Below are 27732 nucleotides of genomic sequence, written 5' to 3'. Positions count from 1 at the left end.
CCCTACTCACCTATGGTACTTCTTTTTATTGGTATAAAAGCCCACTGTGGACTTAGTCCTGAGCCTGATGGCAGTTTCTCCCTCCCAGCCTTGTGGTACAGCATCAGGATTGGTGCCTGCCTGAAAAATCCCCCTCCAAGGGCAGGAGGGGGCAATGATCCACTGGCATGGCCCCCTGAACCCCCCTTCCCAAGCTGTGCTGGCATCAGTTGCGGGGTTGCATCTCCTCCCAAGCCCTCTGCCACCCTCCATATGGCACTGTCTTCTCCCATCCTCCTCCTGCCCTGGAGGCTGTCAGCCCCCTTGGGTCCCCCAGTACCGGTGGCTGCTCCCGACACACCATCCTCCCCTGTCCGTCCCTTCCCATGCCGGGATGCCAGCTCACTGCAGTTACCGCAGTCCAGCGTGGGGGGGCGTGGCTCCCAGGGCAGCAAGGCTGGGCCAAGAGGCAGAGAAAGTATCACCACAGCAGTCAGCCCTGGCCCAGAGCCTGGCAGCGCTTTGCAAAGCCACTTCCTCCACCCTGCGGTGAGGAGGCGGCACGGGTTTCCCCCTGCCCTGGTACAGGGGACAGCACATCTTCTGCGGCAGGGGGGGAAGCGATAGGTTTCTTTGGGCTCAGGCCTCCAGCAGTCCAAGGTAGCATCCTTCCCAGGCAAGCTAACAGGCACCACTCACAGCAGGGTCAGCAAAGCCAAGTCTCCCAAAACTGAACTGTTCTCTGGGGGCTCCCAAAGGGGTGGCAGAGCGAGCCATCCCCAGCCACACCGGTCAGCTGGCTGCTGCAGCCACACCCCAGTGGCTGCCCTGCCAGGACTGGCCAGGGTTCACCAGTCCAGGAGAAAAGATATTGCAGAGAAGATGATGGCTGTTCTTGCTGCCAGGACGGAGGGGAGAGCAGGGGTGGCTGGGGACAGGAACATCCCACGGGGCCTCAGGATTCCAGCTGAGGGCTGGCTCCGCTCCGTAGACCTGCGGGAAGCAAGAGGGGAGGGGGAGCAGTTTTCACCAAACTCCTTACCCCATCCACTTCCCCCAGGAGAGGCAACAGTCTGACCATGGCCCCAAACCCCAGTGTCTCCTCTAATCTGGCAGCCAAGGGGATGATGCCCTTGCTCCAGCCTCTGGGGCACCCTCTCCCCGCCCCAGCAATGGTCCAGGTACCCAGAGGAACTTGCAGGGTCCCCTGTCCCCATTACAGAGCAGGACTTACAGAGCAGGAAGCGCTGCAGGTTCTGGGCAGAGCCCCCTGAGAGCAGGTAAGCCCAAGTGGCGGCGGTGGCCATCAGCAGGTAGGAGGGCACCAGGCTGCCCATGTACAGGGGGTTGCAAAACGTCTGGGGAGAGAGGTGGGAGAGGGAAGGGGTGAGTAGGCAGGAGAGGATAGGGCCAAGACAGGTGGCAGTGTCACCACCTCAATGAGTGGAATGGGACAGGGGACACCAGCTTTGGCATTCAGTTTGCAAAGGGCCTGTCCCGTGCGGGGATGGCTGCAAATCCCCAAAAACCAACTGCTTCGCTAGTGCCGAAGGCTGTTGCCTCCCCAGCACAGAGACCAGCACACACCACAGCCATCCCCGAACATAGGTCCCAGTGCAGAGCTCCATTCCCAGCTACTCACCGACCCCGAAACAGCAAGGTGCATGACGATGACAGCTGTGATCTCCCACCAGTGCTGGTGCTCACAGCCGTGGAAGAAGAGGATCCCCCAGAAGGTGTGAAGGAAAATCAGCACCATGGTCATAAAGGCTGCAGGAAGCAGCAGAGGGGTATCACCAGGGAGCCACCCGCCCTGGCCCAGCCTGCAGGCTCGGGGAGGGATGGAGAGGAGCTGGGAAAGGGGAATAGGGGCACTGCTGGGTCAGACTGGGAAGCGCTGGGAGGGATAGGGGAGAGGAGCAGGGAGGGTCGCGGGACAGAGGGAAGGGTTTGGCACAGAGAGATGTGACAGGGGACCACAAAGGGCTCAGATGGGTACGGGGAGTGGCAGCAGGGTGCAGCATGGAGGGGAGAGCACAGGGGGCTGAGCCCCAGCCCCCCTGAGTCTGCCGCCTCTGTGGTGGGGCAGAGATGTGGGCGAAGGGTGCCAATCGCTCACCTGAGGTCAGGAAGTAGAGCTGCGAGTCCCCGTGGATGCCCACAGTGCCGGGCCCTAACGTGTCTGCCAGGAGATTGATCATGGAGAAAGCACCGCTCATGAGCCCAAAGCCCACGCCAGCCACTGCCGGGACAGGGATGCCATCAAGCTCTGAGCCACCCAGGGCCACCCCAGGCACCTCCCAGCCCCTCGGGGGACCCAGCCAGCTTCAAGGTGAGAAACCTCCCTTTCCTCCCAGCGCCATGCCCAGCCCTGCCTGGCTGCTCTGCGCAGCACTCACCGTATGCCATTTGCTGGATGGAAATGGGGGAGCAGCCATCCTCGCTGAGGGCCACCAGCCCCTCAATGGCCTTCCTGCAGAGGGGAGAGCACGCTGGAGGCTGGCACAGCCTGGCCGCCTCCCGGGGCATGGTGCAGCACCAGGACAGAGTAGGTGGGAGCCAGGGTCTCACTCTGCACCATCCCACCATCCTGGTAACCTCCCCATCACTGAACCACACCACCTGCTGTGGAGAGCATCCACGGGACCACCCTGAACCACCAGACAAACCACACATGTGAAAACCACGTGAAGCCACATAGAAAGATTTCCACAGAGGGATGTGAGTGCAAGCCAGCCCCACAGAGCAGGGGTGGGACGAGTGGGATGTCGGGTGCAAAGCGAGCAGCACCCCCGCACAGAAAACAGCCCCAGCGCTGGCAGCACACGCCAGGAGGGTGTACCTGATCTTGGCAGTTATACTCTTAGAAGATGTTGGAAAAAAAATGGAGAGGGTGCAGAGAAGAGCTCAAAGAGCTAGAAAAATTCTTCAGGGGGAAAAACTGAGAGAGCTGGGCTTCATAAGTTTTATCAGCTAGAGGTGCGGCAGGTGAGGAGGATGCCAGATGACTCCACAGCCCTGGGAGGACAGCAGCATTTGCAGCCAGAGATCCACAGGCAATGAAACGCAGTGGTTTGTGTTAGAGGCCACTCCACGGAGCTCTGCTACCCTCTGCCTGCCCACCTCCAGCAACGCCCTGCCACAGGGAGCAGTGCGAGCCTGCGTACACGCCCCTCCCCAGCCTTCCCCCAGTGGTGGGGCAGAGAGGATGTTACATGTCCTGCAGCAGCCCAAACCCACAGCCTACCTGTGTCAGGGAGACACTACCAGCCACCTCAGCCCTGGGTCCTCCAGACCTTAGGGCTGCTCTGCTCTGCCACCCGAGACCCACATGAGGTCAACGTACCAACACAGGTACTACCCGCGTGCTCCCAGCAAGGACTGAGGTGGCTTGGTGCCACGCTCTGCATCCCCCCCCGCCCCCCGCCCAGGAGCTCCCAGCCAAAATCCGGACCCACCATAGCTGGGGGGGCAGAAGGACCATCCGGCCGCACTGGAGCAGGGTGGAAGATGCCCTTACCTGAGGAGCTTGTAGTAGAGGAAGCGGAAGGCCTCCTGCAGCAGCACAGAAAACATCACCCCAAATATCAAGAGCCCCTTCTGCAACGGCTCATCCAGGGGGTTGCTGGCTTTAACGGCAATAAACCAGATGAGGGAGGAGAGCAGCAGCGACACCAGCCAGAAGAAAGCCCTGCAAGAGAGAGAGCGCCTGCTGGCACCGGTGCTGTGCCAGGACTGGTGCCGGTGCCAGTGCCATGCCCATGCCCATCGGCACTATGCCTGCAACCCTTTGCGTTGGTACTGGCACTGGCAGCAGTGCCCCAGCCTTGCCCACTCTCCTATCAGTACCAGCGCTGTTCTGGCACCAGTGCTGGGCAGGTGGTGCCTGTACTGGTACCGCTGCTGTGCCTGCACTCTTCCTCTGCTGGTAACCAGAACTGGCACCAGTGCCCCTGCCAAGCCCACACCAGTACCGGTGCCCATACCAGTGCCCCTGCCAAGCCCACACCAGTACCAATACCAGTGCCAGGCTCATATCCACGTCAGTACCAGTACCATACCCTACTGCTCCCACAGTGGTACTGGTACCACTGCCCCTGCTGTGCGCATGTTAGTACCACTACCGACCCTGTACTGGTACCAGTGCTCTACCGACCCCATACCATTACCAATACCAGTGTCCCTCTCCATCATGCCCATGCCATGTGGTGACCACAATGGTACCAGTACAATACCAGCACTGGAGCCCCTGTCATGAAAAGAATGGCACCAGTATGAGTACTGGTGCCCCTGTTGTGCCTGCAGTGGTACCAGTACAAGTATGGATACTGGTGCCCCGTCACATTCGCAAGGGTAGGAGCACCAGTACTGGTGCTCCTGTCATGCTCACAACCATACCAGTATGAGTACTGGTGTCCCTGTCGTGCCCACGATGGTACCAGTAAGAGAACCAGTACTGGTACCCCTGTCATGCAAGCAACAGCACCAGTACAAGTCCTGGTACTGGTGCCCCTGTCGAGCCCACAACGGCACCAGCACTAGTCCCCCCATTGCGCCTCTGCCAGTACCAGTCACATCCCTGTCACGCCCATGCTGGTACCAGCACCAATACTGGTGCCATAACAGTACCGATACTAGTACCAGTGCCCCCTCCACGCCCACACCAGTACCCACGGTGGCACCAGTGCCCCTCCCGCACCGGTACCAGTGCCGGTGCCGGTGCGGGACTGACCCAGCGATAAGGATGATGATGCGGAGCGGGTCGCGGGCGATGGTGAAGAGGAAGAGGCCGAGCGCCGGCCCGAAGGCGATGAAGGTGCATCCGAAGAAGATGGCGAGCGTCATGGCAACAGGGCCCAGGACACAGGACCGGGAACAGGACCCGACGGCTCGGCTCGGCACGACACGACACGACACGACACGACTCGACTCGACTCGACTCGACCCCGCACCCCGCCTCTCCCTCCCCCACCCTTCCGGGGCCGCCTGACGTCACACGCCGCCTGCGTGCGCCGCCGCCGGCGGAAGGGCCGCGCTGGGCGGGGGCGGGGTCTGAGCCGGAGTGGGGCGGGGCTAGAGTCTGTTATGGGAGGGCACGACCTGCACCGGGGAGCTCAGGCCTGTCACGGGGGGGGGACCTGGGCCTGTCATGGGGAGGCATGGCCTGCACCGGTTGGGCAGGTCCTGTAATGGGGGGGGGACACCTGGGCCTGTCACAAGGGGGCACAGCCTGTACCAGGGGGCTCAGGTCTGTCACGGGGGGGCAAGGCCTGCACTGGGGGGACAAGGCCTGCACCCAGGGGAGTTTGGCCCTGTCACTGGTGCCCTCACAGGGGCCACCCAGTGAGGGGGGGCCCTGTGCTGCCCCCCAGGACCTGGGCCAGCGGGGGGTGCCCAAGCTTGGGCGAGGTGTGCTGGCTGTCCCCGAGGGTCCCTAGCTGCCTGTCGCCCTGCCACAGGCCTGCTTCGGTGCAGGGGGCCTCTGGCACTGCCTCCAGGGCCCCTGCAGCCCCCGAGCGTGCAGGGCAGGGGCCACGCGGCCCCACGCTGCTCCTCCTGCAGTGCCCACTCTGTACTCACAGCTCAGGCAGCGCAGCCCTGATGTGGGGCACGGTACCAAGCGCTGCATACGGGGTGTATGTAACTCATACAGAAATGAGACAGCACCACATGGTTATAACCATCTGCATTTTCCTCCAGCTGTGTTGTCCTCTGGTGGGATTGATAAATCGGTAATATTGATTATATTGACTGGGAGCTTCATGTGGCGCTTGGCTTTATGTGGCCTGACCTGTTCCGAAATCACCCAGAGCCCTGCAAAATCCACACAGCTCAGCAACGCGGCTCTTCCCGCCCTCACCCAAACATCTCGGGCTGTAAATGCGGGGACAATCACACGCAAAGGAGGGGCTAGGGGGCAGCAGTGGTTTGTGTCTGGCTCTGCGCGGCTCAACATGTCTCATCAAAATGTGTCTGCGATGCTCTTTGTGTGGTCCTTCCCCTCCGGCACGTAGTTCAAGGATATTGAACAGGAAGGATTCAGAGATGAGATGAGGCACCAGAGCAATGAGAAAACTGGAGTGCAGAAGTGAGAGGCTGCCGGAGGTTAATGTGGTGGTTTATCAAAGGGGTGGCAGTCCACACCAGGGCTGAAAGCACTTCAGGGAGATCTTCAGTCTGTCAGGCCAAGATAAACAAATCCAAAGGTTGAAATTCAATGGGAGAGGTGCAAGGGGAGGGAGAGAGGAGGGGACAGGCCCTGTGGTCCTCAGCATGGGTCTGAGTGGGGAGACATGCCTCCAGGTTGAGCCCCCCTGCTGCCCGGCCTCCCAGAGCTTCCCCTGGCCTGCATCTTTCTGCAGGACCATAGGGGGAAGCAGATGGGTGGGAGGATGGAGAAAATGCAAAGCTTTGCTCAACCGTGAAAGATAGATAGCCTCACATCTTTGGGGCAGAGCATCACCTGGGAACAGCAGCCAGGATCTCACTGCCAAACCACAGAAAGTTCAGAGGGAAAAAAAGGCCCTTGCAGTGGGGTGTAAACGGTTAAGTTAAATGGACTGGTCCAAACCAGGAGGCTGGGCAGCTAATAGGGAAAAACACTGGGTGTAAAAGGGCTTTTTGTCCCATCAGGAAGGCAAGGGGGCACAGAGGCTGGAGGCAGGGGACCCATCCTTATAAGAGTGCAGGGCAGGCTTGTTTGCAGTGTGGGGCACCGCTCGCTGGGACAGGCTCCCACAGAAGAGGTGGTTTTGCACTCTTGTTCCTTTCGCAGCCAGACAAACCCCTGCCTGGAAGGTGCTTTGACCAAACAACAGAACGGCTCAGCTGATGTGCTGTGGAAAAGCAAGGAGGACCCAAGGAGGAGCCACAGCCCTTGTGCAGGGCCAGCTCTGCTGGACAGGACAGCTGTGCACCGTCCTTCCCCTCCAGCACGTCCCAGGGAGGGAGGCTGCAGCTCCTGGCAGGTCCTGCACCCCAGGAGGACAACCAAAAAATGAGTACCCCATGCAAGGAGAGCCCTTTTCCCTGTAGGAGAAGGTCTTGGAGCCACGAACCAGAGGTACTGGGCCAGGGTGGGGGCAGGAGGCCAGCCGCACCTAGGCAGGAAAGAGATGCAATCTCACCACCCTCCTTTCCTGAGCTGAGAGGTGCAGCAAATAAAGGAAAGCAGATAACGAAAGCTATCCCTGCCGGCCGCTCACTGGGGCAATGGCCTGGCTCAGCAAGGGGTCAGCATGAATTATGTTTCCTGGCAGCGTGAGGCTGTGCTTTTAGAGGGATATTTGCTGGGTAGCATGGGACAACAGGGCTCAGCGCACATCGTGGAGGGGCCCAAAGCGGAGGGCGGGACTAGATCATGACTTTGGGCATCCCCAGGGAATCCAGCCTTTTTTGGTGACAGCGATGAGACACATCCTGCCACTCTTCTCTTTGTGTTGGAGAAAACACAGCAAGCCAGGAGGAAACTTCCTGAGCGCTTTGGAAATTGGTTGCCTACTGCATTAATATTTGCTAGTTTATACAGCTGTCCTTCATGCAGGCGTTCAGCGACTGGTAATAGAAAATGCAACTAGTACGTGGGGTAAGCAGCTAACCACAGAGCTGGAGAAGATCTTGGTAAGTAATAGTGTGTGCATGCATGGTCACGCTTGTATGCGTGCTCAGATGGCATCATGAACATGAACCATGAAGCAGACTCCATGAAGAGATCAAAGACCTTGTGGCTTCCCCAAGTGCCAGGCAGGTAACATGCCAGCTGTGGAAGGGGACACGCCAGTGTCATATCTCTATCACTGTGCACTTGAAGAGGATGGTCAGTTTGGACTGAGCTTGAGACTTGGATGTTTTCTGTGCACCCCAAGGAGGTGATGGAGATGTGGGAACACAGCCCAAACCGTGCGTGTTATCGCTCCCAGCCCCCCACAGCCATGGAGGACATCCTTACGCTGGCCATACCTGCCCTGGACCCAAGACCCTGCAGAGCCTCCTTGCGTGAACTGGGCAGGGAGACCCCCCACCACGTCTCCCAGTGCCTGTGCCCGCCTGCAAGGACCAAGCACACCCATCCATCTTGTCAAACTGCTTTAATATTTGGACATGAAGACAGGACAGAGCCAGTCAGGCTATGCACAGACAAGACACCCCCTGAGCCATGGTGTAAGGCTGCAGGGCTTCCCTTCTCAATGGGTGTGTGGATTTGGCCAAGATGCAGTTCAGCTGATGATGTCCTGAGTGTGCCAGTGGGGTGCATGTGTGGGGTAGGGAAGAGGGACAGGGGCTCCCCAGGGCAGCTCAGAGGTTGTTCAGCTCCAACAAGGTCTGATCCAGGACCTGGTGGATGCCCACGTTCTCCTCTTTAGCACTGGCCAGACTCTCTGTGAACACAAGGGACACGCAGCTAGCCATGGACACGGACACAGCCCAAGCATACCCAGGCACAGCCGGACCCACGCACACCACACCAAACACAGACACACACACATACAGACATTTCAGTACGGCGCCAGCCTCCAGCCACATGGGGTGTCCCTGCGGAGCAGAGTCCGCGCAAGCAGCCCCACCGTCGGCAGGGATGAGTCCAGCCACTCCGAGATCGCTCGGGGCGGGCGGTCCCCGCTCTTTGGCATTTCCATGTTCCCATGGTGCCCCATTGCCCATGGCCAGGCCCTCCGCAGCATGGATACCGCTGATGGGTACCCCTCCCTGGCCAGCCACCAGCACGGCCCCGTCTCCCTGCTCTGCCCACAGCACGTCCTGCCCTGGGGCATCACCACCGTCCAGCTGTGGGCTCGCACACAAACCCTTGGCCAGCAAAAGAGGAGAGCCAGTGCCTGCTGCATGACCCAGTGGTGCTCCGTGAAGAAGAGTGAGACAGCAGCCTGGGAAGGCGGGCAGAGAGGACAGCAGAGAGAAGGAGCAGAGCTAACAAGGCTGCAGGGATGAGCTCTGCTGGGCAGCCTGCTGCCAAGGCAGCCTCCTCCGGCACTTGCTTCCAAACAACATCCTCCTTCCCTCTAGAGACGGGGATGGGACAAGAGCTCTGCCCACCCAGCCCCATCTCCCAGCGCCCCAGGTTTGGGGCAACGGGTGCCGTTGGGTCCTCAGCTCCTGTCCCAGCCCTCCCAGCACCCTGCAGGGACCCTGCTCCGAGGGGATCCTCCCTGCATAGTTTGGGGTGACCAGAATGAGGGGGGGAAGAGGCTGGCCGCCGACTCCTGGGACAAGGGAAGGAAGGCAGTGATACAAGCCACCACATCCCTCCCTGGTGGGGCCAGACTGATGCCGGGGGACAGCCATCACTGCGTGGGCACCCCAGGAACCCTTGTTCCTTTCCCAAGAAAAAACAATCAGCTCCAGAGGGCTCCTCGTCCCCCCCAAGCAGGGCAGTTACCCCCAGGGGGATAAGCCAAGGCTCCACGCACCACCTAACCCCAGCGGGGAGTGGGGAGGGGCTCCCAGCCCCAAGCCAGCCTGGCCAAAACGAGGCAGGGAGTGGGGCCGGTGGCAGCCCGGGTGCAGGAAGCTGGGCTGGGGCTGGGAGTTCTCAGCAGCTCAGTTGTTAAGTTCAGTAAGGATGACCCGCAGCTCGTTAGTGAGAATGCGTTTTTTCTCGGCCTCCTGCTGGGAGCGCTCTAGAGAAAATGAGACGTCAGTGCAGCAGAGGGAAGAGAGAGAAAAAGGCAAGTTAGTGAAAAAAGACAGTGTTCCCCAAAGCCCTCGCTGGAAACCCTGCTGCTGCCCAGCCAGTAGCGGGGAACGAGCTGGGCCAGCAGGAAGAGGCAGCCGGTCCTGGGGCAGGGACAGGGCTGCGGGTCCATCAGTTCAGGGACAGAGTTGTGGGGCAGGGTAGGATGCTGAGGAAGGAGGAGGAGGATGATCAGGGACCCACTTAGGGCCAGGGATCGCTGCTGAAGGGTAGGGTCAGCCCCTTCGGCGTGGGAGGGTGATGCAGGAGAGATGCTAGGGCTGAGACTGCTGCTTGTGGGCAATGTCGGGGGGGGGGGGGCAGGGAATGGACAGGACCAGGTCTAACCCTGCTATTTCAGGCCAAGAGTCATGGAGAAGGTGGCATGAGATGAGGAAAGCCGTGTCCGAGAGCCAGGGGGTGGTGGGGGTCATCCCCTGGGCCAAGGCACAAAGGGTCCCATCCCACTCAGCCTGGCAGTGCAGGAGCTACTCAGGGCTCAGCCGTGGCTGTCCCAGGGGTCCTGCAGCTGTGAGCTGCCTGCAACCACCTCCTACCACCTGGCTGCTGGCACCCGCATGAGACAGGCAGAAGATGAGGGACAGAGCAGCATGAAGAAAACAAAGGAGAAACAGAGGAGAGAAAATGCTTTATTGAGACCAACTCAGTAACCCAGAGAGACAGAACAGAAAAGAAAAAGTAATGAAATGCAAACTGAAGAGCGATGTGCAAAGGACAGAAGGGAGGCAGGGGCAAGGGAGGAGCAGGGGTCTGGGGGCTGCCTGCCTGCACAGCCGGACCTCCCCCTCCGTCCCCCGGGCCTAAGCCCTCCTCTCTGTTTTGGCAGTGGAGGTGCCGCTTCCCCTGTGCGGGTCTCCCCCACCCTGGGCTCAGCAAGCAGAACCAGAGGGCTTTGCTGGGGGGATGTGGGGGGCAGGTGTCCCCCCAGCACCAGAGCTGTGGGGTCCCCTGCTTGTGCTGCCAGGGAGCCGAGGAGGGAGCTACTGAAGCAAAGGGCTCCTGGGCACAGCTCTGTTCCCCACCAGGCAATGCTGGGGCATGGACCTGCAACTGCGTGGGCACTGCCCACCCAGCACATGGGTGTCCTGGGGGCTGCTCCCCTTCCCTGCCAAACACCCCTAAGCACCTACACCTCGTCTCCCCACAAAGAGGGGTATTGCGGAAACACCCCGGGCCAACTCCTGTCCCAAAGGAGCTGATGGACAGGTGTGGGCTGGGAAGGACAGAGGGGACAGAGCAGGCAGGGAGAGCGGTAGGATGGCCAGGCAGGCAAGCAGCTGAGCTGGGGAGGAGTGAGGCAGGTGGGGGGGGTGTGGTGCTGGTGCCTGGTGGGGGGCTCAGAGAGAGGTGATGTCATTAAGCGCATTGTCCAGCTCCTCGCTGATGGCTTTGTACTTCATCTTCTGTGCATACACTTCATCTGCAGGCGGGGGGCAGGCGGTGGAGCAAGGTTGGGGGGCGGGCAGCAGAGAGAGAGAAAGAGTGGCTGTGAGCAGGGGGCCGAGGGCAGTGGGAGCGTGTGGGCACAGGTGGTGTGGATACGGCCCTATTCCCCACCTGAGGGCAGAGCCACAGACCCCAGCAGCTCTGTGCCCCCACACCAGACACCACGGCATCCAGCCTCCCCCCTCCCAGGACACCTGCCCACCCCCTCACCCCGGCCAAGCCCTGTCCGGCCCCACATCCTGGCCAGTGCTCCCCAGGAAAGAGGGACACGGGGCCGGTGAGGACATTTTACCTTCTAGATCATCGATGGTTTTCTCCAGCTTTGCCACAGACCGCTCTGCAAACTCCGCCCGGGTCTCAGCCTGCAGGAGTGCAGGGGGGAGAGGGTGAGCTGTGGGGCACAATGGAGACAGTGCAGGCTGCACTGCACCCCAAATCTGCCCCATCTGCATCTCCTGTATCCCCCCCCACGAGCCCTCCCCTGGGAAAGGCAAGGGACAAGGGCCCCATGGACCCCCATACCCTAAACCAGCAGCAGGGGTGAGAGCTTGCCTTCAAAGGAGGAAGCTGGGCAAAGTGCCTCCACATTGGGCTTCCCCGTTTATCCCAACCTGTCCTGACCACCAAAAGCAGAGGCATCATGGGAGCCCACATGCTTCACAGGTTGCGTGTGCAACCAACACTAGACGGATCACCCCAAATCGGACATGGCTTGAAGTTGGTGTGTGCAGGGCATGAGCTCCTGCCAGCACATGTCCTGGGAGCAGGACACCACGCGGGGCAGAGGCGAGCAGAGCAGGAGCAGAGCACAGCATGGGGCTGCAGGATGCACCCCAGCGGGGCTGTGCTCCATGGGGATGCAAACACCAGCCCTCCAGATGGGACAGGGACCCTCTCCGGGGTAGCGAGACCCCATGGGGGCATCCCAGACCCAGCCACCCACCACGCTGCAGGGCTGCAATTTGGGGAAGGGTGAGAGGACACAGGCATAACAGGGTCAAAACCCACATGGGATGGCAAACATGAGTTTGCACCGATGCAGTGCCAGCCCCTCTCTTGGGGGTGCCAGCCCCACACCCCTTACCTCCTTCAGTTTTTCCCCTAGAAGCTTGATTTCCTCCTCGTACTTGTCCTCCTTGGTGGAATACTGCAGAGACAGACGGGCACCCGTGAGTCCCACAGGACACCTCTGGCCATCCTTCGCCCCGGTGGGGGACCCCAGCACCCCCAGACCCCATGCACTCTGCCCAGCCCCAGCAGCCCCGCCGGGTCCTACCTTGTCAGCCTGGGCCTCCAGGGACTTCAAGTTGTTGGTGACAATTTTCAGCTCCTCCTCTAGGTCACCACATTTACTACATCCCAAGCAGGGGCCACCAGGTGGGGGAGCAGGGCCAGGGGGCGGGTGAGAGAGGGGAGCAGAAAGAGCAGGCATGGGGAAGGAGGAAAGAAAGAGAGAGAACAAGTTGAGAGGAAAAAAACTCAGGCAGCGCAGGTGGAGAAGGAGCAGAGCCACTGCAAGCGGAAGCTGCCGGGACGCATCCATTCATCTGTTCCTCATGCCTCCTCGCATGGACACCCCGTGCATCACTGCCAGCTGGGCTCCCACCAGCCCCACCAAGAAGGAGAGCAGGCACAGAGGGATGGAGGAGCATGCCCAGCCTGCGCCCACCGGAGAGGGAGGCGAGGGGAGGTCGGTGGCAGAGGCAGCGGTGCAGAGGAGAGAGGTGGCTCGCACGGTTTGAGAGACAGCGACAGAGAGAGGGGGGCTGCTGCACATCGCCCTGTGCCCCTGCCCCAATACCTCTTCCTCTGAGGCAACGAGGGATTTGAGAGTCTGGTCCATGGTCTGCAGCTCTTCCTCCAATTGTCTCACTCGGCTGGGGTGGAAGAGGGGCACCCCGGGGGGGAACAGCAGAGAACAGGGTCAAGGATGTGCTGCCGGCAGGCTGGCATCCCCCTGCCCCCAGCCTGCGAGCCCAGGGATCACCCCGACAGCAGACCCTGCTGCTCCCAGGGAGAGACATCCCCATCCCCACGCGGACACACAGCCACCCCCAGCTGCCAGGGACTCAGGGCAAGGGCTGTGTGGGACTGCTGCCCGCTGGGAGCCCCACTCACCTCTCCGCCACCTCTGCCCTCTCCTCTGAGCGCTCCAGCTCTCCCTCAAGGACAACCAGCTTGCGGGCGACCTGTCGATGGCAGCAAGGGGTACGTGTCAGCCCCGCGCTTGCCCTGGTTTGGGGCACAGGGCTGTTGGGAGGCAGCCCTGGGTGCCGCCAGGGGGATCAGCACTGGGGGAAGGAGGCATGCACCTCCTCGTATTTGCGGTCAGCCTCCTCCGCTATGTGCTTCGCCTCCTTCAGCTGCATTTCCTGGAGCTCCATCTTCTCCTCGTCCTTCATGGCCCTGTTTTCGATGACCTTCATGCCTCTGAGGAAAGCCCAAGCCAGAAGATGTTACTGCTATGGGTCGAGGTGGCACCTGCACCTCCTGCTCACCCACTGTGCCCTGACCCTGCCATCCTCCAGCTCCGGAGACTTGGGACACCGGCACTCGCAGGCCACCTCACGCAGTAGGGCGACACCAGCGGTACCCCAAGGATGCTCCTGCACACAATTAAAGCAGCAGAGCTGACCCCAAGGCCACCCCAGGGCCGTGTCCTGGAGTGAGATGTGGCCACGGTGCCTCTCAACCAGGCAGGTCCTGAACCCATCATCTGGGGGGGTAAAAATGTGTGCAGCCCAGGACGAACTGGCTGCAACCTCCACAAAAGCAGCCTGACAGGCCAGCAACCTTTAGGAAATGCTAGAAAACATCCCGTGGCAAAGCCTTTTCCCATTCAGGGGTGATGCTCACAAGCAGGGGGTCACCAAACCCCCACAAATCCCCGCGGCAGGGACTCCTGCAGACTCTTCTCCTCTCGCTCAGATGCTATTGCTCAAACTGGTCTTTGCCAATGGAGGGAAGAGCTCACGTAACCGTCAGGAATGTTGTGACATGTCCGGGCATTCCCATAAAACCTGAGTGCCCTCGCCTGCACGGCTCCTGCCCAGTAAACCTGCTTGCCGTGAGGATGGGGAAACACTCTGCAGGACTTTTTTTGAACGAGGCTGGTTCGTTCTCAAAGGTCAACCGCAGTTCCCAGGCGCAGAAGTCCCCTCCTGGGCTGCTGCTCAGCTCTCGAGTGGAGGAGGCTGCTCTGGGACAGAAAACAGGCTCCGAGCACCCTCTGGCTTCGGTTACAGACTGATATTTGTATAAGCACCAGATCAAATTTTTCAGGATTTTATGGGTGCCCTGGAAATTTCAAAGCATACCAAGAACACCCATATCTGGGGGACTTCTCTGCATTGTGGCTTTGCTCTTTCCCTTCAGGGTCTGCAGGAAAACCAACGCAAACCCCATAAGATCACTTCAGGGGGATCCCCAAACCTCACTGCAAAACCAAGGGGGCTGCCGGCAATCGAGGGTGACCCGATGCCACCCTCGCTGTCCCTCCCCATCACACCTCTCGCTCTCATCAGCTGCCTTCTCAGCCTCCTCCAGCTTCTGCAGAGCGGTGGCCAGGCGCTCCTGGGCTCGGTCCAGCTCCTCCTCCACCAGCTGGATACGGCGGTTCAGAGAAGCCACTTCAGCCTCGGCCTGGGGGAGCAGAAACCCCTCAGTCAGCCCATGTGACATATATATATATATAGCATTTTTGGCAGTTACAGCTATCCAGAACACCCCTTGGCACTGTGCAACAAGCCCGGCTGGGGCACGCATCCCATCGCCTTTCTATAGGGACAATGGGGCTCTCTCCATCCCTGGCGCCCTGTTTGACGCTGGCTCCTCCCAGCCACGCAACCCGAGCCCAGCACGTGCAGCCCCTCCGCCGCATCCTTGCACCTCCAGCTCCTGCCTTGGAGAGGGACGAGGTGCATTTGCCAGGGTAGGGTGGCCAGAGCGGCTGCACCATCATGGGAATGGTATTCGGGGTTTGCAGAGCAGTGAGTAAAGGGGGAGGAATGCCCTGTGCGGCTTCGCTCCCAAAAAGGAGATTGGAGTTGCTTGTGGATTTCCTGTTTACAGAGGCAGCAGAGCGAGCCGGGAGCCTCTTCTGCAGGGACCCCCCCGGCCCTGTGCAACGGGGCAGCCTGAAGCTGAGCGCGGGCCCCCTCCCAACTCCTCCCCCCAGCTGATGTACAGCGCATCGCTGGGGGACAATGCAGCGAGTTGCCCTCAGCAGGCTGGAGCCCGGCCAAGCCACAGCCACCAGGCCCACGGGACTGGGGTTCCCTGCTTTCCCAGGCTCCCCACACGTGGAGCCAGGGCCGGCCAGGAGCAGTGGCCCTGGCCCCCACCAGCCCCTCGATGCCTGGCCCCGCACTCTTTCCATTTGGTAAAGGCCTCCTGCCTGCTCCATCACCACCGCCTCAGCAGCTCCTGGCCCTGCTCCCTGCCGGGGGGGGACTGTGGGGAATTAAAACCCCAGATGCAAAGAGACGAATGGCAATGAGACCTCGCCGCAGGGAGCAGCCCCATGCACCAAGATGCAGGGAGGCATGCGCCAACCTGGGGGATAATGTCTCCTGCTTATTCACAGGCTGGAGCAGGCCTGGCTGGCTGCAGCACCCAGCCCCAGCCGGCCTCGTGCTCCAGCACCGGGAATGCCCTGGGGGATATTGGCCAAGCAGGGGGGCCATGGGAGCAGCGAGGGGCTGTCACCCTGCGCAGCCCCGCTGAGTACCCGTGGTCCCCTGTGGCGAGCTGGCAAGGTGGGGACGGGCGCAGCTGGCATCGCTCCAAGCGGGGCAGCCCAGCGATGTGCTGGGTGGGCGGCTAGCCCCACAGCTGGCACAACAGCCACCTCCGCCCTGTGAACACCCTCTTTCTGGGCTCACCGAGAGCTCATCCCCAGCCAGACCGCCCAACGGGGGGCTGGGGCTGGCCCCCGCCAGAGCAATGCTCTGCTTGCGGCATCTGCCTCACCCCAGCAGGAGCTTTTTTCCCCAGAGAATCATCCCCAAAGTGAGTCAGAGCTGCCCAGATGGACACTTGGGAACATGAGCTCTCTGGCAGCACCCAGTGACCGGGGAACCTGATCTGCGGCTGCAGGAAGGGGCTATTTCCTCTGCACACAGCCCAAATGACAACAGCTCGGGTACCGCACCCAGCTCTGCCACCCTGATATGGTGAGGATGTTAAAGGAATGGGCATAGGAAAAAGAAAAAAAAACTCACAAGCTCCAACAACAATAAAAAAGCCAAACCAGGAACAAGCTGCAGCCTGGAAATGCTGTCCCACTGCCACAGAGTGGAAATTTTGGCCCATGGCAGTGCAAAAGGGTGGCTTGTCCCCGCAAAGGGACACACTGGAGAGCCAAAGGCTCTGCAACTGCTGCGGCCCAGACTGCAGAGCCTGCTGGAAGCCAGACAAGAGCCTGGGTGTGGGATTTTTAGCCATGCACACAGCCGGCCTCCGACGGAGGGGATCCTTTCCCAGGATCTGCCCAACCCCAAGCAGAGCTAGCCGCTGACTGCTCCCCCGTGCCCCACCAGCCGGGGAAGCCCTGGGAAGCCCCACCGCAGGGCACATCCCTAGCAAGACCCATGAAGGAGGCAGCTGGAGGAGGCAGCTCGGAGGCAGGGACGCTGCCGCGGCACCTGGATGGCAGCGCCCTCCAGCTTCCCCGGGACCTCCCGGCGCTCTGCCCCGGGGGCAGCCAGCCCGGCTACCGGGGCGGGGGGGGGAGCGGCCGGAGCCAGCCCGCGGGGAAGGATGCCGGCGGCGGGGCCGGAGCCGGTGGGGCATCCCGGGGAGCTGCCGGGGCGCCCCCCGCCCCGGTGGCTCCCCCGCCCTGCGCCTTACCCGCTCCCGGGCCTGCCGCTCGGCATCGGCCTCCCGCTGCAGATGCTCGGCGCGCTCCTCCGCCTCGTCGGCCACCTGCTGCAGGCTCTGGATCTTCTTCTTGACGGCGTCGATGGAGCTGGTGCCGGCCATGGCGCGGGGCAGCCGGCAGGGAGGCCGCGCCGCCGAGCCCTTTGTGGGATCCGCCCGGCTCGGGCAGGAAGCGATCAGGCAGCAGCCGCTCCCGCCGCCCGCCCTGCCTCCATCCCTTCCTGCTCCTCCTCCTGCTGCCACGGACCGACCTGGGCCGCCGCTGCCCCGGGCAGCGCACACAGACCCCCGGGCAGGGTGCACGGTGCCCACCCCCGGCAGGGGACAGTCCCCCATCAGGCGGGGTGCACAGTCCCCCCCACCCCAAATAGGACATAGTGTGCCCTTCTGGGCAGGACACATGGTCCTCCCCAGGCAGGGGTCACTGTCCCTACCCCCTCAAGGCAAGATGCACAGTGGCTTCTGGACAGGGCACACCGTCCCCCCACCCCAGGCAGGGTGCATGGTGCCCCCAGGCAGGGCGCATTGTGCCCCCCAAGCAGGGTGTATGGTGCCCCCCCCCCGGCAGATGCACAGTGCCCATGGGCAGGGCACATGGTGCCCCCAGGCAGGGTACATAGCGCCCCCTAGGATACAGGACACAGCCCTCCCAGGCAGGGCACATAGTCCCCTCCCTGGGCAGGGTGCATGGTGCCCCCCAGGATACAGGACATAGTCCCCTCCAAGCAGGGCACATGGTACCCCCCCAGACAGGGGTGCATAGTCCTACCAAGCTCCCCCAGAGTGATAGAGAGGGGCCCAGGGAGTCTGGGGGTGCCAGAGCCTGGCCCCTGCGAGCCCCCATGGACACAGGAGCAATGTACCCATGGGTGCTCCCCAAGCTCTGCCCCCCACACCCCCTGCTGCAGAGCTGGGGGGGTCATGGGCTTTTGCCCCATAGGGGCCATGGGGCAGAGCCACTCCCAGGCATCCCCCCGGGGAACCTGGGGCTGGAGCTGCGGGGCACAGCCAGGTCCCCAGCAGCCATCCCACTCAGCCCCTTGTCTTCCGCCCCCCCAAGCGGGGACCTGGCCAGCAGGCCTGCAGAGACCCATGGGGCCCACGGAGTCCCCTGTACCCCCCAGCTGCCCTAGGGGCTCTGCCCCATAGGGGAGGCTAGTCCCCAGCTCCCGGCTCTGCATCCTGGCCGGGGCACATGCCCTGATCCATCAGGAGGGGCTGGTGCTGGTGGCACTCAATCCTCCCTTAAGGAGCTCTGACAGCTCCCGGGCAGCCCTGGCTGCACTTCACACCTGCCTCCAGGGATGCCAATTCCCGGGCTGACCCTGCCGGCTGCCCTTGGCTCCGGGGTCAGGGGGCCTGGGGGGGACCCAGCCACACCGCCAGCAGAGCCCTGCAGCCCCGCGTCCCCCTGCCAAGCGGCGGCAGAAGAAGTGGCACTGCGGGGTCCCCTGGGAGCACATGGCCTCGGGCTTGGCCCCGGTCCTGGCCAGTCCCGCACCGCTCCCAGCCCGACGCCTGGGTGCCGAGAGCGCTCCCAGGCCCGCGCACGGGGCCCGGAGCAGAAAGCGGGGTCCCCGCCAGCAAAGGGGCAGGGGTGAGCTGGCTGCGGGCAGGCAGGGGGTAGGTTGGGGGGCAGCCACCCGGCTGGGCTGGGTGCCTCCTGCTCTGGCCCCAGTCCTGGCCAGTCCCGCACCGCTCCCAGCCCGACGCCTGGGTGCCGAGAGCGCTCCCAGGCCCGCGCACGGGGCCCGGAGCAGAAAGCGGGGTCCCCGCCAGCAAAGGGGCAGGGGTGAGCTGGCTGCGGGCAGGCAGGGGGTAGGTTGGGGGGCAGCCACCCGGCTGGGCTGGGTGCCTCCTGCTCTGGCCCCACCCAGGGATGCAGTCACTTCCCAGCAGAGTCCTGTTCCCTCCCACCAGCTTAGGGAATCGCCAAATAAGAGCAAAGTCTCAGCCTGGAAGAGCAACCGGGGCGGGAACTTAGGTGAAGCCTTTGGGATCATGGCCTGGGAACTGCGGAGTTTCCCTGAGTCCCTGCTGCACCCTGCGGGGTGGCCAGGGACAGGCCACCAGCTGGGGATGCAGGGGGCTAGAGGGGGCTGCTCTGGCTAAACCCACTGTCCTGGCTGCACCGTGTCCAGCAGCCCCTGCCAGCATCCTGCCGTGGGCCCCACAGGCTGTCCCTCCTGGGGACAAGGAGGTGATGGGGCCACAGTGGCCTCGCAGAGCTGCTGGGAAGGGGCTGCCAGTGCCGTGGAGCTCTCCGGTCTGTGCCACCATCTGACCCCCCTCCAAGTGCCTGGGGAGGTTGCATTTGCACCCCTTAGTGCAGTTCCTGTGGGCTTCGTGTGCTGCCACCCCATGCCGGAGGCAGGGCAGTGCCAGAGCAGGGGGAGATTTATTCTTTTAAGGCATTTGTTGACATTTTTTCCAAGACCAGGAGCCTGCCTGGATCGCTGTGATGGGCCCTGACCTGGCCGAGGGATGGGGACGCTCTGTGCTCACAGGCACACACTGTCCTGGCAGCCAAGGGGGGCACGAGGGTCCCTGGGGAGGCGGGTGGGTGGGCTCTGGGGGTCTACCCTGCGCTTCCTCTGCTGTGCCTTGTCCTGGGGAGGAGGTAACACCAGCCCTGGCACTTAGTGCTGTCAGCACATTCAGGTCCCTGGCGCGGGGACCTGGCGACTCCCAGTGCCCCGCACATGGCACAGCCTGTCCAGGCTTCGGCATGGCCCCGGGGTGGCTGTGCTGGTGATGGGCTCCCAGCCCTACCCGCAACACCTGCCTGCAGCCAGCCTGCCCTCCCTGACACTACAGGAGTGCTCCTTCTCCATGCCTCCCCGTCCAGCCCTTCCCTGGAGGGGTTGGTGGCTCCCATCCCCCGTATCTGCCTGGACAGGATTCTCCTTGCCAAAGCCCACAGACTTGCCAAGCTGCTGGACCAAGAGCACAGCAACGCACCCTCCCTGCCCGGGATGGTATTGCACGGCCCGCTGCCAGCAGCAAACTGCTCTGCACCTCGCGGCCGAGTCTGCCCTGTGCCACCATTTGCCCCTTCCTCTGAGCCCCTCACTGGGGACATCCCGTCCACGCTCAGCCAGATCCTGCACTGAGCTTGCCCTGTCCCGCACCAGCATGGATCCAGTCAGACCAGTACAGACCCCCGCTACACACGGCAGCCGCCCTGCCCAGCTTGACGTGTCTGCCCCACGCCAGGATAAATGTGCCCTTCCAGAGGATTTTTAATGTTTTAACTATTTGGTTTAGTATCTAACTAAACTGGGGCAGGTCTGTAGGGTCAGCAAACAATGCTGGGGAGCCCCCCAGCCACTCCCCGGGGGCTCCGGGGACTTGGGCTGCTGCTGCTCATCCTTGTCTGCTTGCCCCTGTCCTTGGCGACTGCCTCAGAGATTTGACGCATCTCCCCCATTTAGCTCCATAAACCAGCTGGGATTGAATTTTTTGTTCTCAATCCTAAAAAGCCTGGCCATGCCCTGCTGGCCGCAGTCCAGATGGCTCCCCTTTAGCTTCTCCTCCAGTTTCCAGGGTTGGTTTTCATCAAAGAAGGGCTGGCTATCAAAAGGAGGATTTATTTATAGGGTGTCAAATACCCTGTGTGGCACCGCAGGTCATTATACCCTGTTCCTGAGCAGCTCCGTGGCTGCACACAGCTGTTCCACCCTTCCTCCTGGCCAGGCACAAGCCAATTTCAACACCTTCCTAACATCTCCCTGGCAGGATCCATTTCCCAGGAGAAACATCAGTCATGGCACTAAATAAAACTCTTCCTGGCCTTGCCCTTCCCAGGGTACGGGGTGGCACATTGGACCCCAAAATGACCGAGCCCCCCCCACGCACCCCAAGCATCCTTCCTCGCAGCCAGCTCTCGGCAGCTGGCCACAGGCAAGAGCTTTTTCCATTTCTCTGCTCTTTTTTGCTTTCCTGCCAGTTTAGCAAGCGCCACAGACTTTTTTTCTACAAGCATCGCGGAGGCACGTGCCCGGGGACTGATGACACAGCTCGGGACACTTGTCCCTGTTAGCTTTGGGGAGCCGGGCAGGCAGCTGCCCACGAAGCTCCAGAGCTGACCAAGCAGTGCCTGCCGCAGCCTGCCTGGCCCCCGCACCCTGAGCAGGATCCAGCCAGTCCCTGCCCTGTATCTCAGCCGGGTTCAGTGTCAGCGTCGCAGGAATGGGATCCTGACAGTCTTCCCCATGGACACTTTCCATATAAGGCCCCCCTCTTCCTTCACCCCCCCCGAGGTCTGGCACCCGTGCAGGGGAGGAGTTGCTGGCACGCCTACGTACGTCTGTAGCTTTCTTCTCTGCCTGCTCCAGCTTCTCCTGGGCCTCCTTGACGGACTCAGAGTACTTCTCCACCTCATCCTCAGTGCCCTTCAGCTTCTTCTGCAGGCCCTGCTGTTCTTCCTCCAGCTGGAGAAGGGACGGAGGGCAGGGGTCAGGGGGGATGGTGGTGCCTGCAAGGCTGGGGAGGGGATGGCCACCCTCCTCCTGGGGTGGCTGAGGCTGGGGGCAAAGCAGGAGCATGCAGACACACTCACTCTGTCAACTTTGGGGCCACACATCCTTGGGGAGCCCTTGGTTCCCAGGGCCAGAGCAGCCCCCAGCATCCCTGAGCCTGGCGGGGGTAAGGGGGGGGGGGGTGGGCTCCCTCCCTGTGCAAGGGACTGGAGAGGCCCTGACTGGGGGACACAGCTCCAGGGGGCACAGAGAAGGTCTCCATCTCTGTGGCTGGGGTGGGAGTATGCTGTCCCCAAGGGTCTCCCTGGCAGAGGGATAGGGAGGTGGCACTGTGGTGTCCCACTGAGACATAGTATGTTTGGGGGGGGACTGACATGAGTAGTCAGGGGCAACAGGCTGGAGTGCTGGTCCCTGGGGATGGGCACCCAGCAAGGTGAGGTCCCCAGGTACAGGCACCCAGTGGGGTGAGATCCCAAGGGCTGGGAACCTGTAGAGCTGGAATCTGCAGGCTGGACATCCAGTGGGGCAATGTCCCCAGGGCAGAACACCCCTAGGACAGGGGTCCCCAGGCTGGACACCCAGCAGGGGCAGATCCCCAGGACCGGGCACTCCTAGGGCGGAGGGTCCCTAGGCTGGACACCCAGCATGTGGAGGTCCCCAGGGCTGGGCACCCCTAGGCGGAGGGTCCCCAGGCTAGACACCCAGCAGGATGGGGTCGCCGGGGCTGAGCACCTCTAGGTGGAGGGTCCCCGGGGCTGGACACCCTTAAGGCAGGGGTCCCTGGGCAATGCCGGGGGGGGGGTCCGTGGGACACCCACCTGCTTGCAGCGGTCCTCCGCCTGCTTCTTGTCAGCCTCCGCCTGCTCGGCGCGGTCGATGGCATTCTCCTTGTCCAGTTTCAGCATCTGCATCTTCTTCTTGATGGCCTCCATGGTGGCGGCGGGGCGCGGGGCGGCGGCGGAGCGCGGAGCACCGGGGGCGGCGGGAGCACCGACACTGCGCCCCCCGCTCCGCCGCGCCGCCTAAGAGCCGGGGAGGGGCCGCGCCGGGCGGGGGCTGCCCCGGCACCTCCCCCGCCGCCCGCCAGCACCTTTTAGGGACAGGCTCGCCACCGGCCCCGCCGCGCCGAGCGGGACGGGAGGGCGGCACCCCCGGCGGGCACCACCGCAGCCCCGGCGCCGGGCACCCACGGAGGCACCGGGCGAAGGACACCCCGGGGCAATGCACTAGGGACACCCTGGTGGCACTGTGAGAGGGACACCCGGGGGCACTGCACTAGGGACACACTGGTGGCACTGTGCTAGGGACACCCCAGAGCACTTCGGTATGGGCATTTCTGGTGGCACTTCTCCAGGGACGCCCCAGTGGCACTGGGCTAAGGGGACACCCTGTTGCCTCTCACCACTGTGGGGAACATCCCGTGGCTGGCCCTGAACTTGGGACACCCATGGGCTGGCAGTGTGCTGTTACCATGCCCCAGGGACACCACCAGCCATCCACCCCCAGGGCCTGAGACCTGCTTCTGCTCCGGCCAGAGCTGTCCCTGTGCTAGAGGACACCGCACGGCTGGCACTGTCCTAGGCACACCCTGTCACTGCACCCTGGGGCCTGGGGGACCCTGCTTCCTGACACTGGCTTGGGGACACTCACAGGCTGATTGCACTCAGGGATGCCCACAGGCTATGATTGCAGTTGGGGACACCCATAAGCTGTGATTGCAATTGGTGACGTCACAGGCTGGCAGTGCACTCAGGGACACCCATGGGCTGTGATTGCACTTGGGGACACTGTGGGCTGGCACTGCCCACATGGGGAAAATCCTCCAGGAGAGAAGCAAGCCGAGCCCCCAACCTCCCTGTCCAGCTCCTGTGTCATGGTGGGGCAGGAGGGCCTTGGCTCCACACAGGCTCCCTGGCACCCATCTCCCCACTGTCTTGCACTCTGGTGCCACCGTCCCTGGCACCCACGAGGACACCCGGCCTGTGCACAGCCCATAGGGTGGCATTTCAGGGTGACACAGGGTGCACAGGCAGCCCGCAGCCCCGCTCTGTCTTTCTGCTCTAAATAAACTGTATTCCACAGGCAAAAAAATGCAAACCTTTCAGATCCCGGCTCCTCCAGAAATAACACGCACTTTAATAACACTCGTAAATGCTTCTGGTGCATTCCCAGCTGCAGAGAGAGCTTTGGACCAGGGGGGCTGGAAGGAGCTGGCAGAGGGGCTGCAGGAGCTGTGTGGCACATGGGGAGGCTGGGATGGGATGGGATGGGGACAGGAGGGGTGCACGGGCTCCCCTAGCCCATCGCCCTGGGGCTGCATCCAGCCCTTGCCTGCCGCAACTTTTCGGCACCAGTACTCCAAGCAGAGAGGAGCAAAAAGTTTTTGAGAGCTGGAGAAAGTGGCTTTCTAGGAGTGCTCAGCCCTGGGTTGCAGGGGGCATAGGAGGGATGGGAGCAGCCAAGGACCGAGGGGCTGCTGGTGCCACGGGGAAAGCAGCAGAAGAGCTGCTGCTGGACTCTGGAGAGCAGCTATTAATACTGATGAATTAGGCACATATTTGGACAAGGAGAGTCAGTAACTGCCAGCACGTGGCTTCTGAGGGGAGGGGGAAGATCCATCTCCTGTCATTCCTGGGCAAGGATGGATGGCTTTCTGTAAGATGCTTTGGCCTGGAGCAACTTCATAGGCTCAGAACTCAGGGGAAAGATGATGTGCACGGTGTGAGCAGCCAGAAAGGGCAAGGCAGGGCTTTAGCCCTCTAATGTCCCCCCTGAAGGAGCAGTTCCCCCTTGCTGCCCGCTCCCCTTTGCTCCAGGCATCAGGGCCACATCCGACCAGCACAGCTAGGGCCATCCAGGTGCCCAGGCCCACGAGTCTGCCCTCAAAGCTGTCCTCTGGGGTGGCCTCCAGGACAAGAGGGTGCAGAGGGACGTGAGTGTGCATCCCTCCCATTGCTGCCCCATGCCCAGCCCCACCCCAGGCTAAGGACTCCAAGAACAGGGATCCCCCCTCCATGCCCCACTCTAGGGTCTGACCACCCCTCCCAGGGAAAGGCTTGTCCCACCATCTAACAGGAACTTCCCAGGTGCAACTCGTGCCTCAGTGTCTCACCCCATCCCTGGGCTCCCTGAGAAGTCAGGCTGTGGCTTCCCTGCCCACCTCCAGCTCAGCCAGATTTGGGTCCCCATGGAGGTGCTGGCACCTCATGACTGCAGCGTCCCAGCTCCAAGCCCCCACGTGTGCTTGCCCAAACCTGCCTGCTAAAATAACCCCTCGCTCCAGTGGAGGAGATTTAGGGGTCTGGGGCAAATCGCATCCCATATCCCTCCTCTGGTGTTTGTGCCACCACCCCTTGCCTGTACCCCAGCCTAGAGGACATGGCGGGGGGGGGTGCGCTTGCAGCCCCATGTCAGGGGTGCCGGAGCTCCCGTGGCCCTGAGCTGCCCAGATGAGGTCGGGACCACTGCTGCACCACACCCACTCACCGTCTTTGCTGGCTGCTCAGAGGGGCCCCGTGCTGACTGGTACCTGGGCGAGAGCCTGGTGCCAGGTTAGGCTAGCACAGATTGTCAGGGGACAGCTGGGAGGACTGGGATGCCTGCAAAAGCCATAAATCCATCCCGAAGCCTGGCCAGGGGTGAGCATCCCAGGGGGGACAGCCCCTCCACACCCCCAGGGACATGCCTGCGGAGGGACAGGGGGTCACTGGTAGCGATGCTACGGGATGCTGCCTTTGCTGCTCGTGATGCTTGTAGCTCATGCTGCTGTGGACAGGTCCCAAGAACAGAGATTTGCCAGCCTGGCTGTGTCTCTGCCCCACCACTGTTTGGGCCCCCCAAACCCCTGCTGACTGACAGGGTAGGAACAGGTGGGGACATGCTCAGGGCAGCTGCCACCCACACAGGTTGGCCCCGGGGGGCTATTTTGGGGCATGAGCTCAGTGCCAGCAGCCGGGAGGGCTCCAGATGCATTCCCGGCCCTGCTGCACACCAAGCGCTGCCGCTTTCCCACTGGTGGGCTGCTGGTGACCAGGGGGCCCCCCACCTGCACCCCCATAACACCCTACCCAGGGATATTTTCGGCTGGTGGCAGGAGTATGGCCAGGAACCTGTCCGGTCACGCCTGAAGCCCAAATCCCCCAGCAACAAAATCCCCAGAGCCCCCTTGCACAGTGGTAGCCCCCCAGCAGCACCTGTGAGGGCTGGCACATGGCTGGCAGCAGGGATCGGGCCTGCCGGGCACCTGGGGCTGGACATGCCTCGAATATTTTCCATGCTGTATAAGCACTCACACAGCATTTCCCCCCCCCCGGGAAGGCAGGTGCCCATAGCAGCCCCCCTCTTTCTCCTAGGGGGTCCCATTGATATGGAAAATAGGAAAAACAGATTTTATTGATGAACGTGTCTTTCCAAAGAGACAGTGACAGGCCCCAGCCCAGAGCCTCAGGGAGAAGTTGGTTTCCTCCAACATTTAATAGGTGAAGCTTAATAAATGAATGCTGAAAGCTGCAGGCTCGATACTAGAGAAATGGAAGAGTTACAAAAATACTGCAGATCTTGGAAAATGATGCAGGCACTTGGGAAGGAGGAAGAGGGGAGAGCTGGCTAGGGCCACAAGGCAGGGAAAGCCCAGTGGGAAGATGAAGAGCAGCTCCAGGGGCAAACCCATCGCATTCCCCCACCCCCAGTAGAGGCAGTGCAGCTTCCAGCCCCCATCACTCCCAGGAGGGGCCCAGGCTGAAGAAAATGCTTCCCAGGGAAGCTAGGGAGGAAGAGAAAGAGGAGGAAGGAGGAGATTCAGCCAGCAATAAAGCATTGGAGGTGAAAGGCGGCTCTGTGCAAGAGCTCAGCAAGGGACCACGCTGCTCCCTGCACCCCATCGCACAGGAGAGGACAAACCACCCACCTCTCCCCTCCCATGCAGAGGAGAGAGAAGAAGCACAAGTAGGAATGATGAAGGCACACAGAAATATCCCCTGCACTGGGGAGCTCTCCAGCCCCCTACCCTGGGGCTGGTGAGTGAGCCCTGAGCTGGCGCTCCCACCCCAGCTGGGCCTCTCCAGGTGCTCTGGCTGTGCCCTGGGTGCGTGTGGGAAGGTGGGCTGGGCGGTAAAGGGGAGTTGCTGGTGCGGCGCTGCCGGGGTTAGTCCCAGCACTCTGGGTGCAGGCAGAGCTCTAGTCTAGCCCAGGCAGCCCTTTGGCTTGAGGCAGGTCATCTTAAATAGGAGCGAGGGGTGTGTGGTGAGCAGGGGGAGGGTACAGGGCTCAACTCTGCTCCTCGTCCCGCAGCTCCGAGGGCAGGAACTTGTACTGTTGCTGCCGGATAATGGCCAGCTTCTTCCGTGCCTCCTCCAGCTCCCGCTCCTTGCGCAGCATTTCCTCTTGGGCAGCGATGATCTGCCAGGAGAGCATGGCGAGCGCCCTGGGGTCACAGCTGCCTCCATCAGGGATGGCCAGAGCCTCCACTGTGGCAACGCCAAGCCCAGAGCCAGGCTCTCGGGCTTCCGCTTCCCCCCCCATCACAGCCACAGTCTCCCTAGGCTGGCGTGGCCCTGGGCACGAGGGCTACTGTCCCTATGGTGGGACTGCGGTCCTCCAGAGATAATGGGGAGCAGCAGAACTCCTGGGGCTCAGCCCCACACACCCTGTGGAGGGTCTTAGCTGCAAGCCCATGGCCAGGAGGCAGCGCTGGGACCTGTGGTAGACCATACCAGGCAGCTCTCACCCCTTACCCAATGCTCTGCCCTTCACATGTGTCCTGGACACTGGGATGGTACAGGCACCACACCAAGGAGAAGCCAGGGTGTTACGCTCTGGGGAGCGTGCATGGTCACCAGCTGTGCCCACTGCTACACATGGCAGGACAAGGGTGAAGCCACAGTGTTTAATTGGTGTTGGGTGGGATGGGTGCACCTGCAGCATTTTTTTGTGGCTCTCCAAGAGACATGCCCTGTGCCGGTAGGTGGTAGGACATGCTCCTGAGACAGGCGCCACCCCTGCTCCATGAGAGCGGCCCCACTCCTCACCTGTGCAATTCCCCCAACCATCTTCTCCTTCACCACCACTGTCTCGTCATGGTCCTGGAAGGCAGCTGCCTTCTGTGCTGCCTTCACCAGATTGTCTGACGCTCTCTTCACCGCATTGCCGGCAGCCTGCAGCAGGGAAGAGGAGGAGTGGCAGCGTAAGTCCCAGCCCCAGGGCACGACTGCTGCCTGGGGGGGGTGTGAAGGAACCCCT

The 27732-nt window shown here is 62.0% G+C and overlaps 3 protein-coding genes across 11 annotated transcripts in view; all 3 read right to left on the bottom strand.

Moving 5' to 3' along the window:
- LOC143171924 (gamma-secretase subunit Aph-1b-like) lies at positions 1-4909 on the bottom strand. 2 transcript variants are annotated; one of them, XM_076361107.1, is made up of 7 exons: positions 4712-4909; positions 3500-3670; positions 2379-2452; positions 2099-2221; positions 1622-1749; positions 1214-1337; positions 865-972 (listed from the first exon to the last, which is right to left on the bottom strand). In XM_076361107.1, the coding sequence occupies exons 1-7, from the start codon at positions 4822-4824 to the stop codon at positions 935-937; spliced, it is 771 nt and encodes a 256-aa protein (XP_076217222.1). In that variant the 5' UTR covers positions 4825-4909; the 3' UTR covers positions 865-934. The 2 variants fall into 2 exon arrangements, with proteins under 2 accessions (XP_076217223.1, XP_076217222.1); XM_076361108.1 differs by lacking the exon at positions 1622-1749 and having other exon boundaries at positions 1-972.
- A 3142-nt stretch (positions 4910-8051) lies between these two features.
- LOC143171873 (tropomyosin beta chain) lies at positions 8052-22499 on the bottom strand. 7 transcript variants are annotated; one of them, XM_076361001.1, is made up of 9 exons: positions 22314-22499; positions 21322-21447; positions 14643-14776; positions 13447-13564; positions 13253-13323; positions 12936-13011; positions 12219-12281; positions 11427-11496; positions 8052-8357 (listed from the first exon to the last, which is right to left on the bottom strand). In XM_076361001.1, the coding sequence occupies exons 1-9, from the start codon at positions 22425-22427 to the stop codon at positions 8275-8277; spliced, it is 855 nt and encodes a 284-aa protein (XP_076217116.1). In that variant the 5' UTR covers positions 22428-22499; the 3' UTR covers positions 8052-8274. The 7 variants fall into 7 exon arrangements, with proteins under 7 accessions (XP_076217116.1, XP_076217114.1, XP_076217118.1 ...); XM_076360999.1 differs by lacking the exon at positions 12936-13011 and adding an exon at positions 12411-12486 and having other exon boundaries at positions 22314-22493; XM_076361000.1 differs by lacking the exon at positions 8052-8357 and adding an exon at positions 10298-11108 and having other exon boundaries at positions 22314-22495.
- A 3370-nt stretch (positions 22500-25869) lies between these two features.
- The window catches only part of LOC143171887 (talin-1-like), a 35263-nt gene continuing 33400 nt past the window's right edge, over positions 25870-27732 (bottom strand). For both annotated transcript variants that reach the window (XM_076361050.1, XM_076361051.1), the window contains exons 56-57: positions 27522-27647; positions 25870-26892 (exon numbers count right to left, since the gene is read on the bottom strand). In XM_076361050.1, coding sequence (XP_076217165.1) covers positions 26761-26892; positions 27522-27647 — 258 coding nt within the window. In that variant the 3' untranslated portion in view covers positions 25870-26760. The remainder of the gene's footprint in view (positions 26893-27521; positions 27648-27732) is intronic.

Source organism: Aptenodytes patagonicus, chromosome W (assembly GCF_965638725.1).
Source record: "Aptenodytes patagonicus chromosome W, bAptPat1.pri.cur, whole genome shotgun sequence".
Classification (NCBI taxonomy): domain Eukaryota; kingdom Metazoa; phylum Chordata; class Aves; order Sphenisciformes; family Spheniscidae; genus Aptenodytes; species Aptenodytes patagonicus.
Note: the sequence above shows the minus strand (reverse complement) of the source record. Positions and strands in the feature narration are given on the sequence as shown.

Excerpts from the sequence above, each read along its gene's own strand:
- LOC143171924 (XM_076361107.1), bottom strand. The coding sequence starts at position 4,824 with ATGACGCTCGCCATCTTCTTCGGATGCACCTTCATCGCCTTCGGGCCG. Across the intron at positions 3,671-4,711 it reads ATCATCATCCTTATCGCTGG|GGCTTTCTTCTGGCTGGTGT; the intron begins GTCAGTCCCGCA and ends TCTCTCTTGCAG. Across the intron at positions 973-1,213 it reads CCTGCAGCGCTTCCTGCTCT|GTCTACGGAGCGGAGCCAGC; the intron begins GTAAGTCCTGCT and ends TGCTTCCCGCAG.
- LOC143171873 (XM_076361001.1), bottom strand. The coding sequence starts at position 22,427 with ATGGAGGCCATCAAGAAGAAGATGCAGATGCTGAAACTGGACAAGGAG. Across the intron at positions 12,282-12,935 it reads TCGTTGCCTCAGAGGAAGAG|TATTCCACCAAGGAGGACAA; the intron begins GTATTGGGGCAG and ends CTGTCTCTGCAG. Across the intron at positions 8,358-11,426 it reads AACCATCGATGATCTAGAAG|AGAGTCTGGCCAGTGCTAAA; the intron begins GTAAAATGTCCT and ends TTGTGTTCACAG.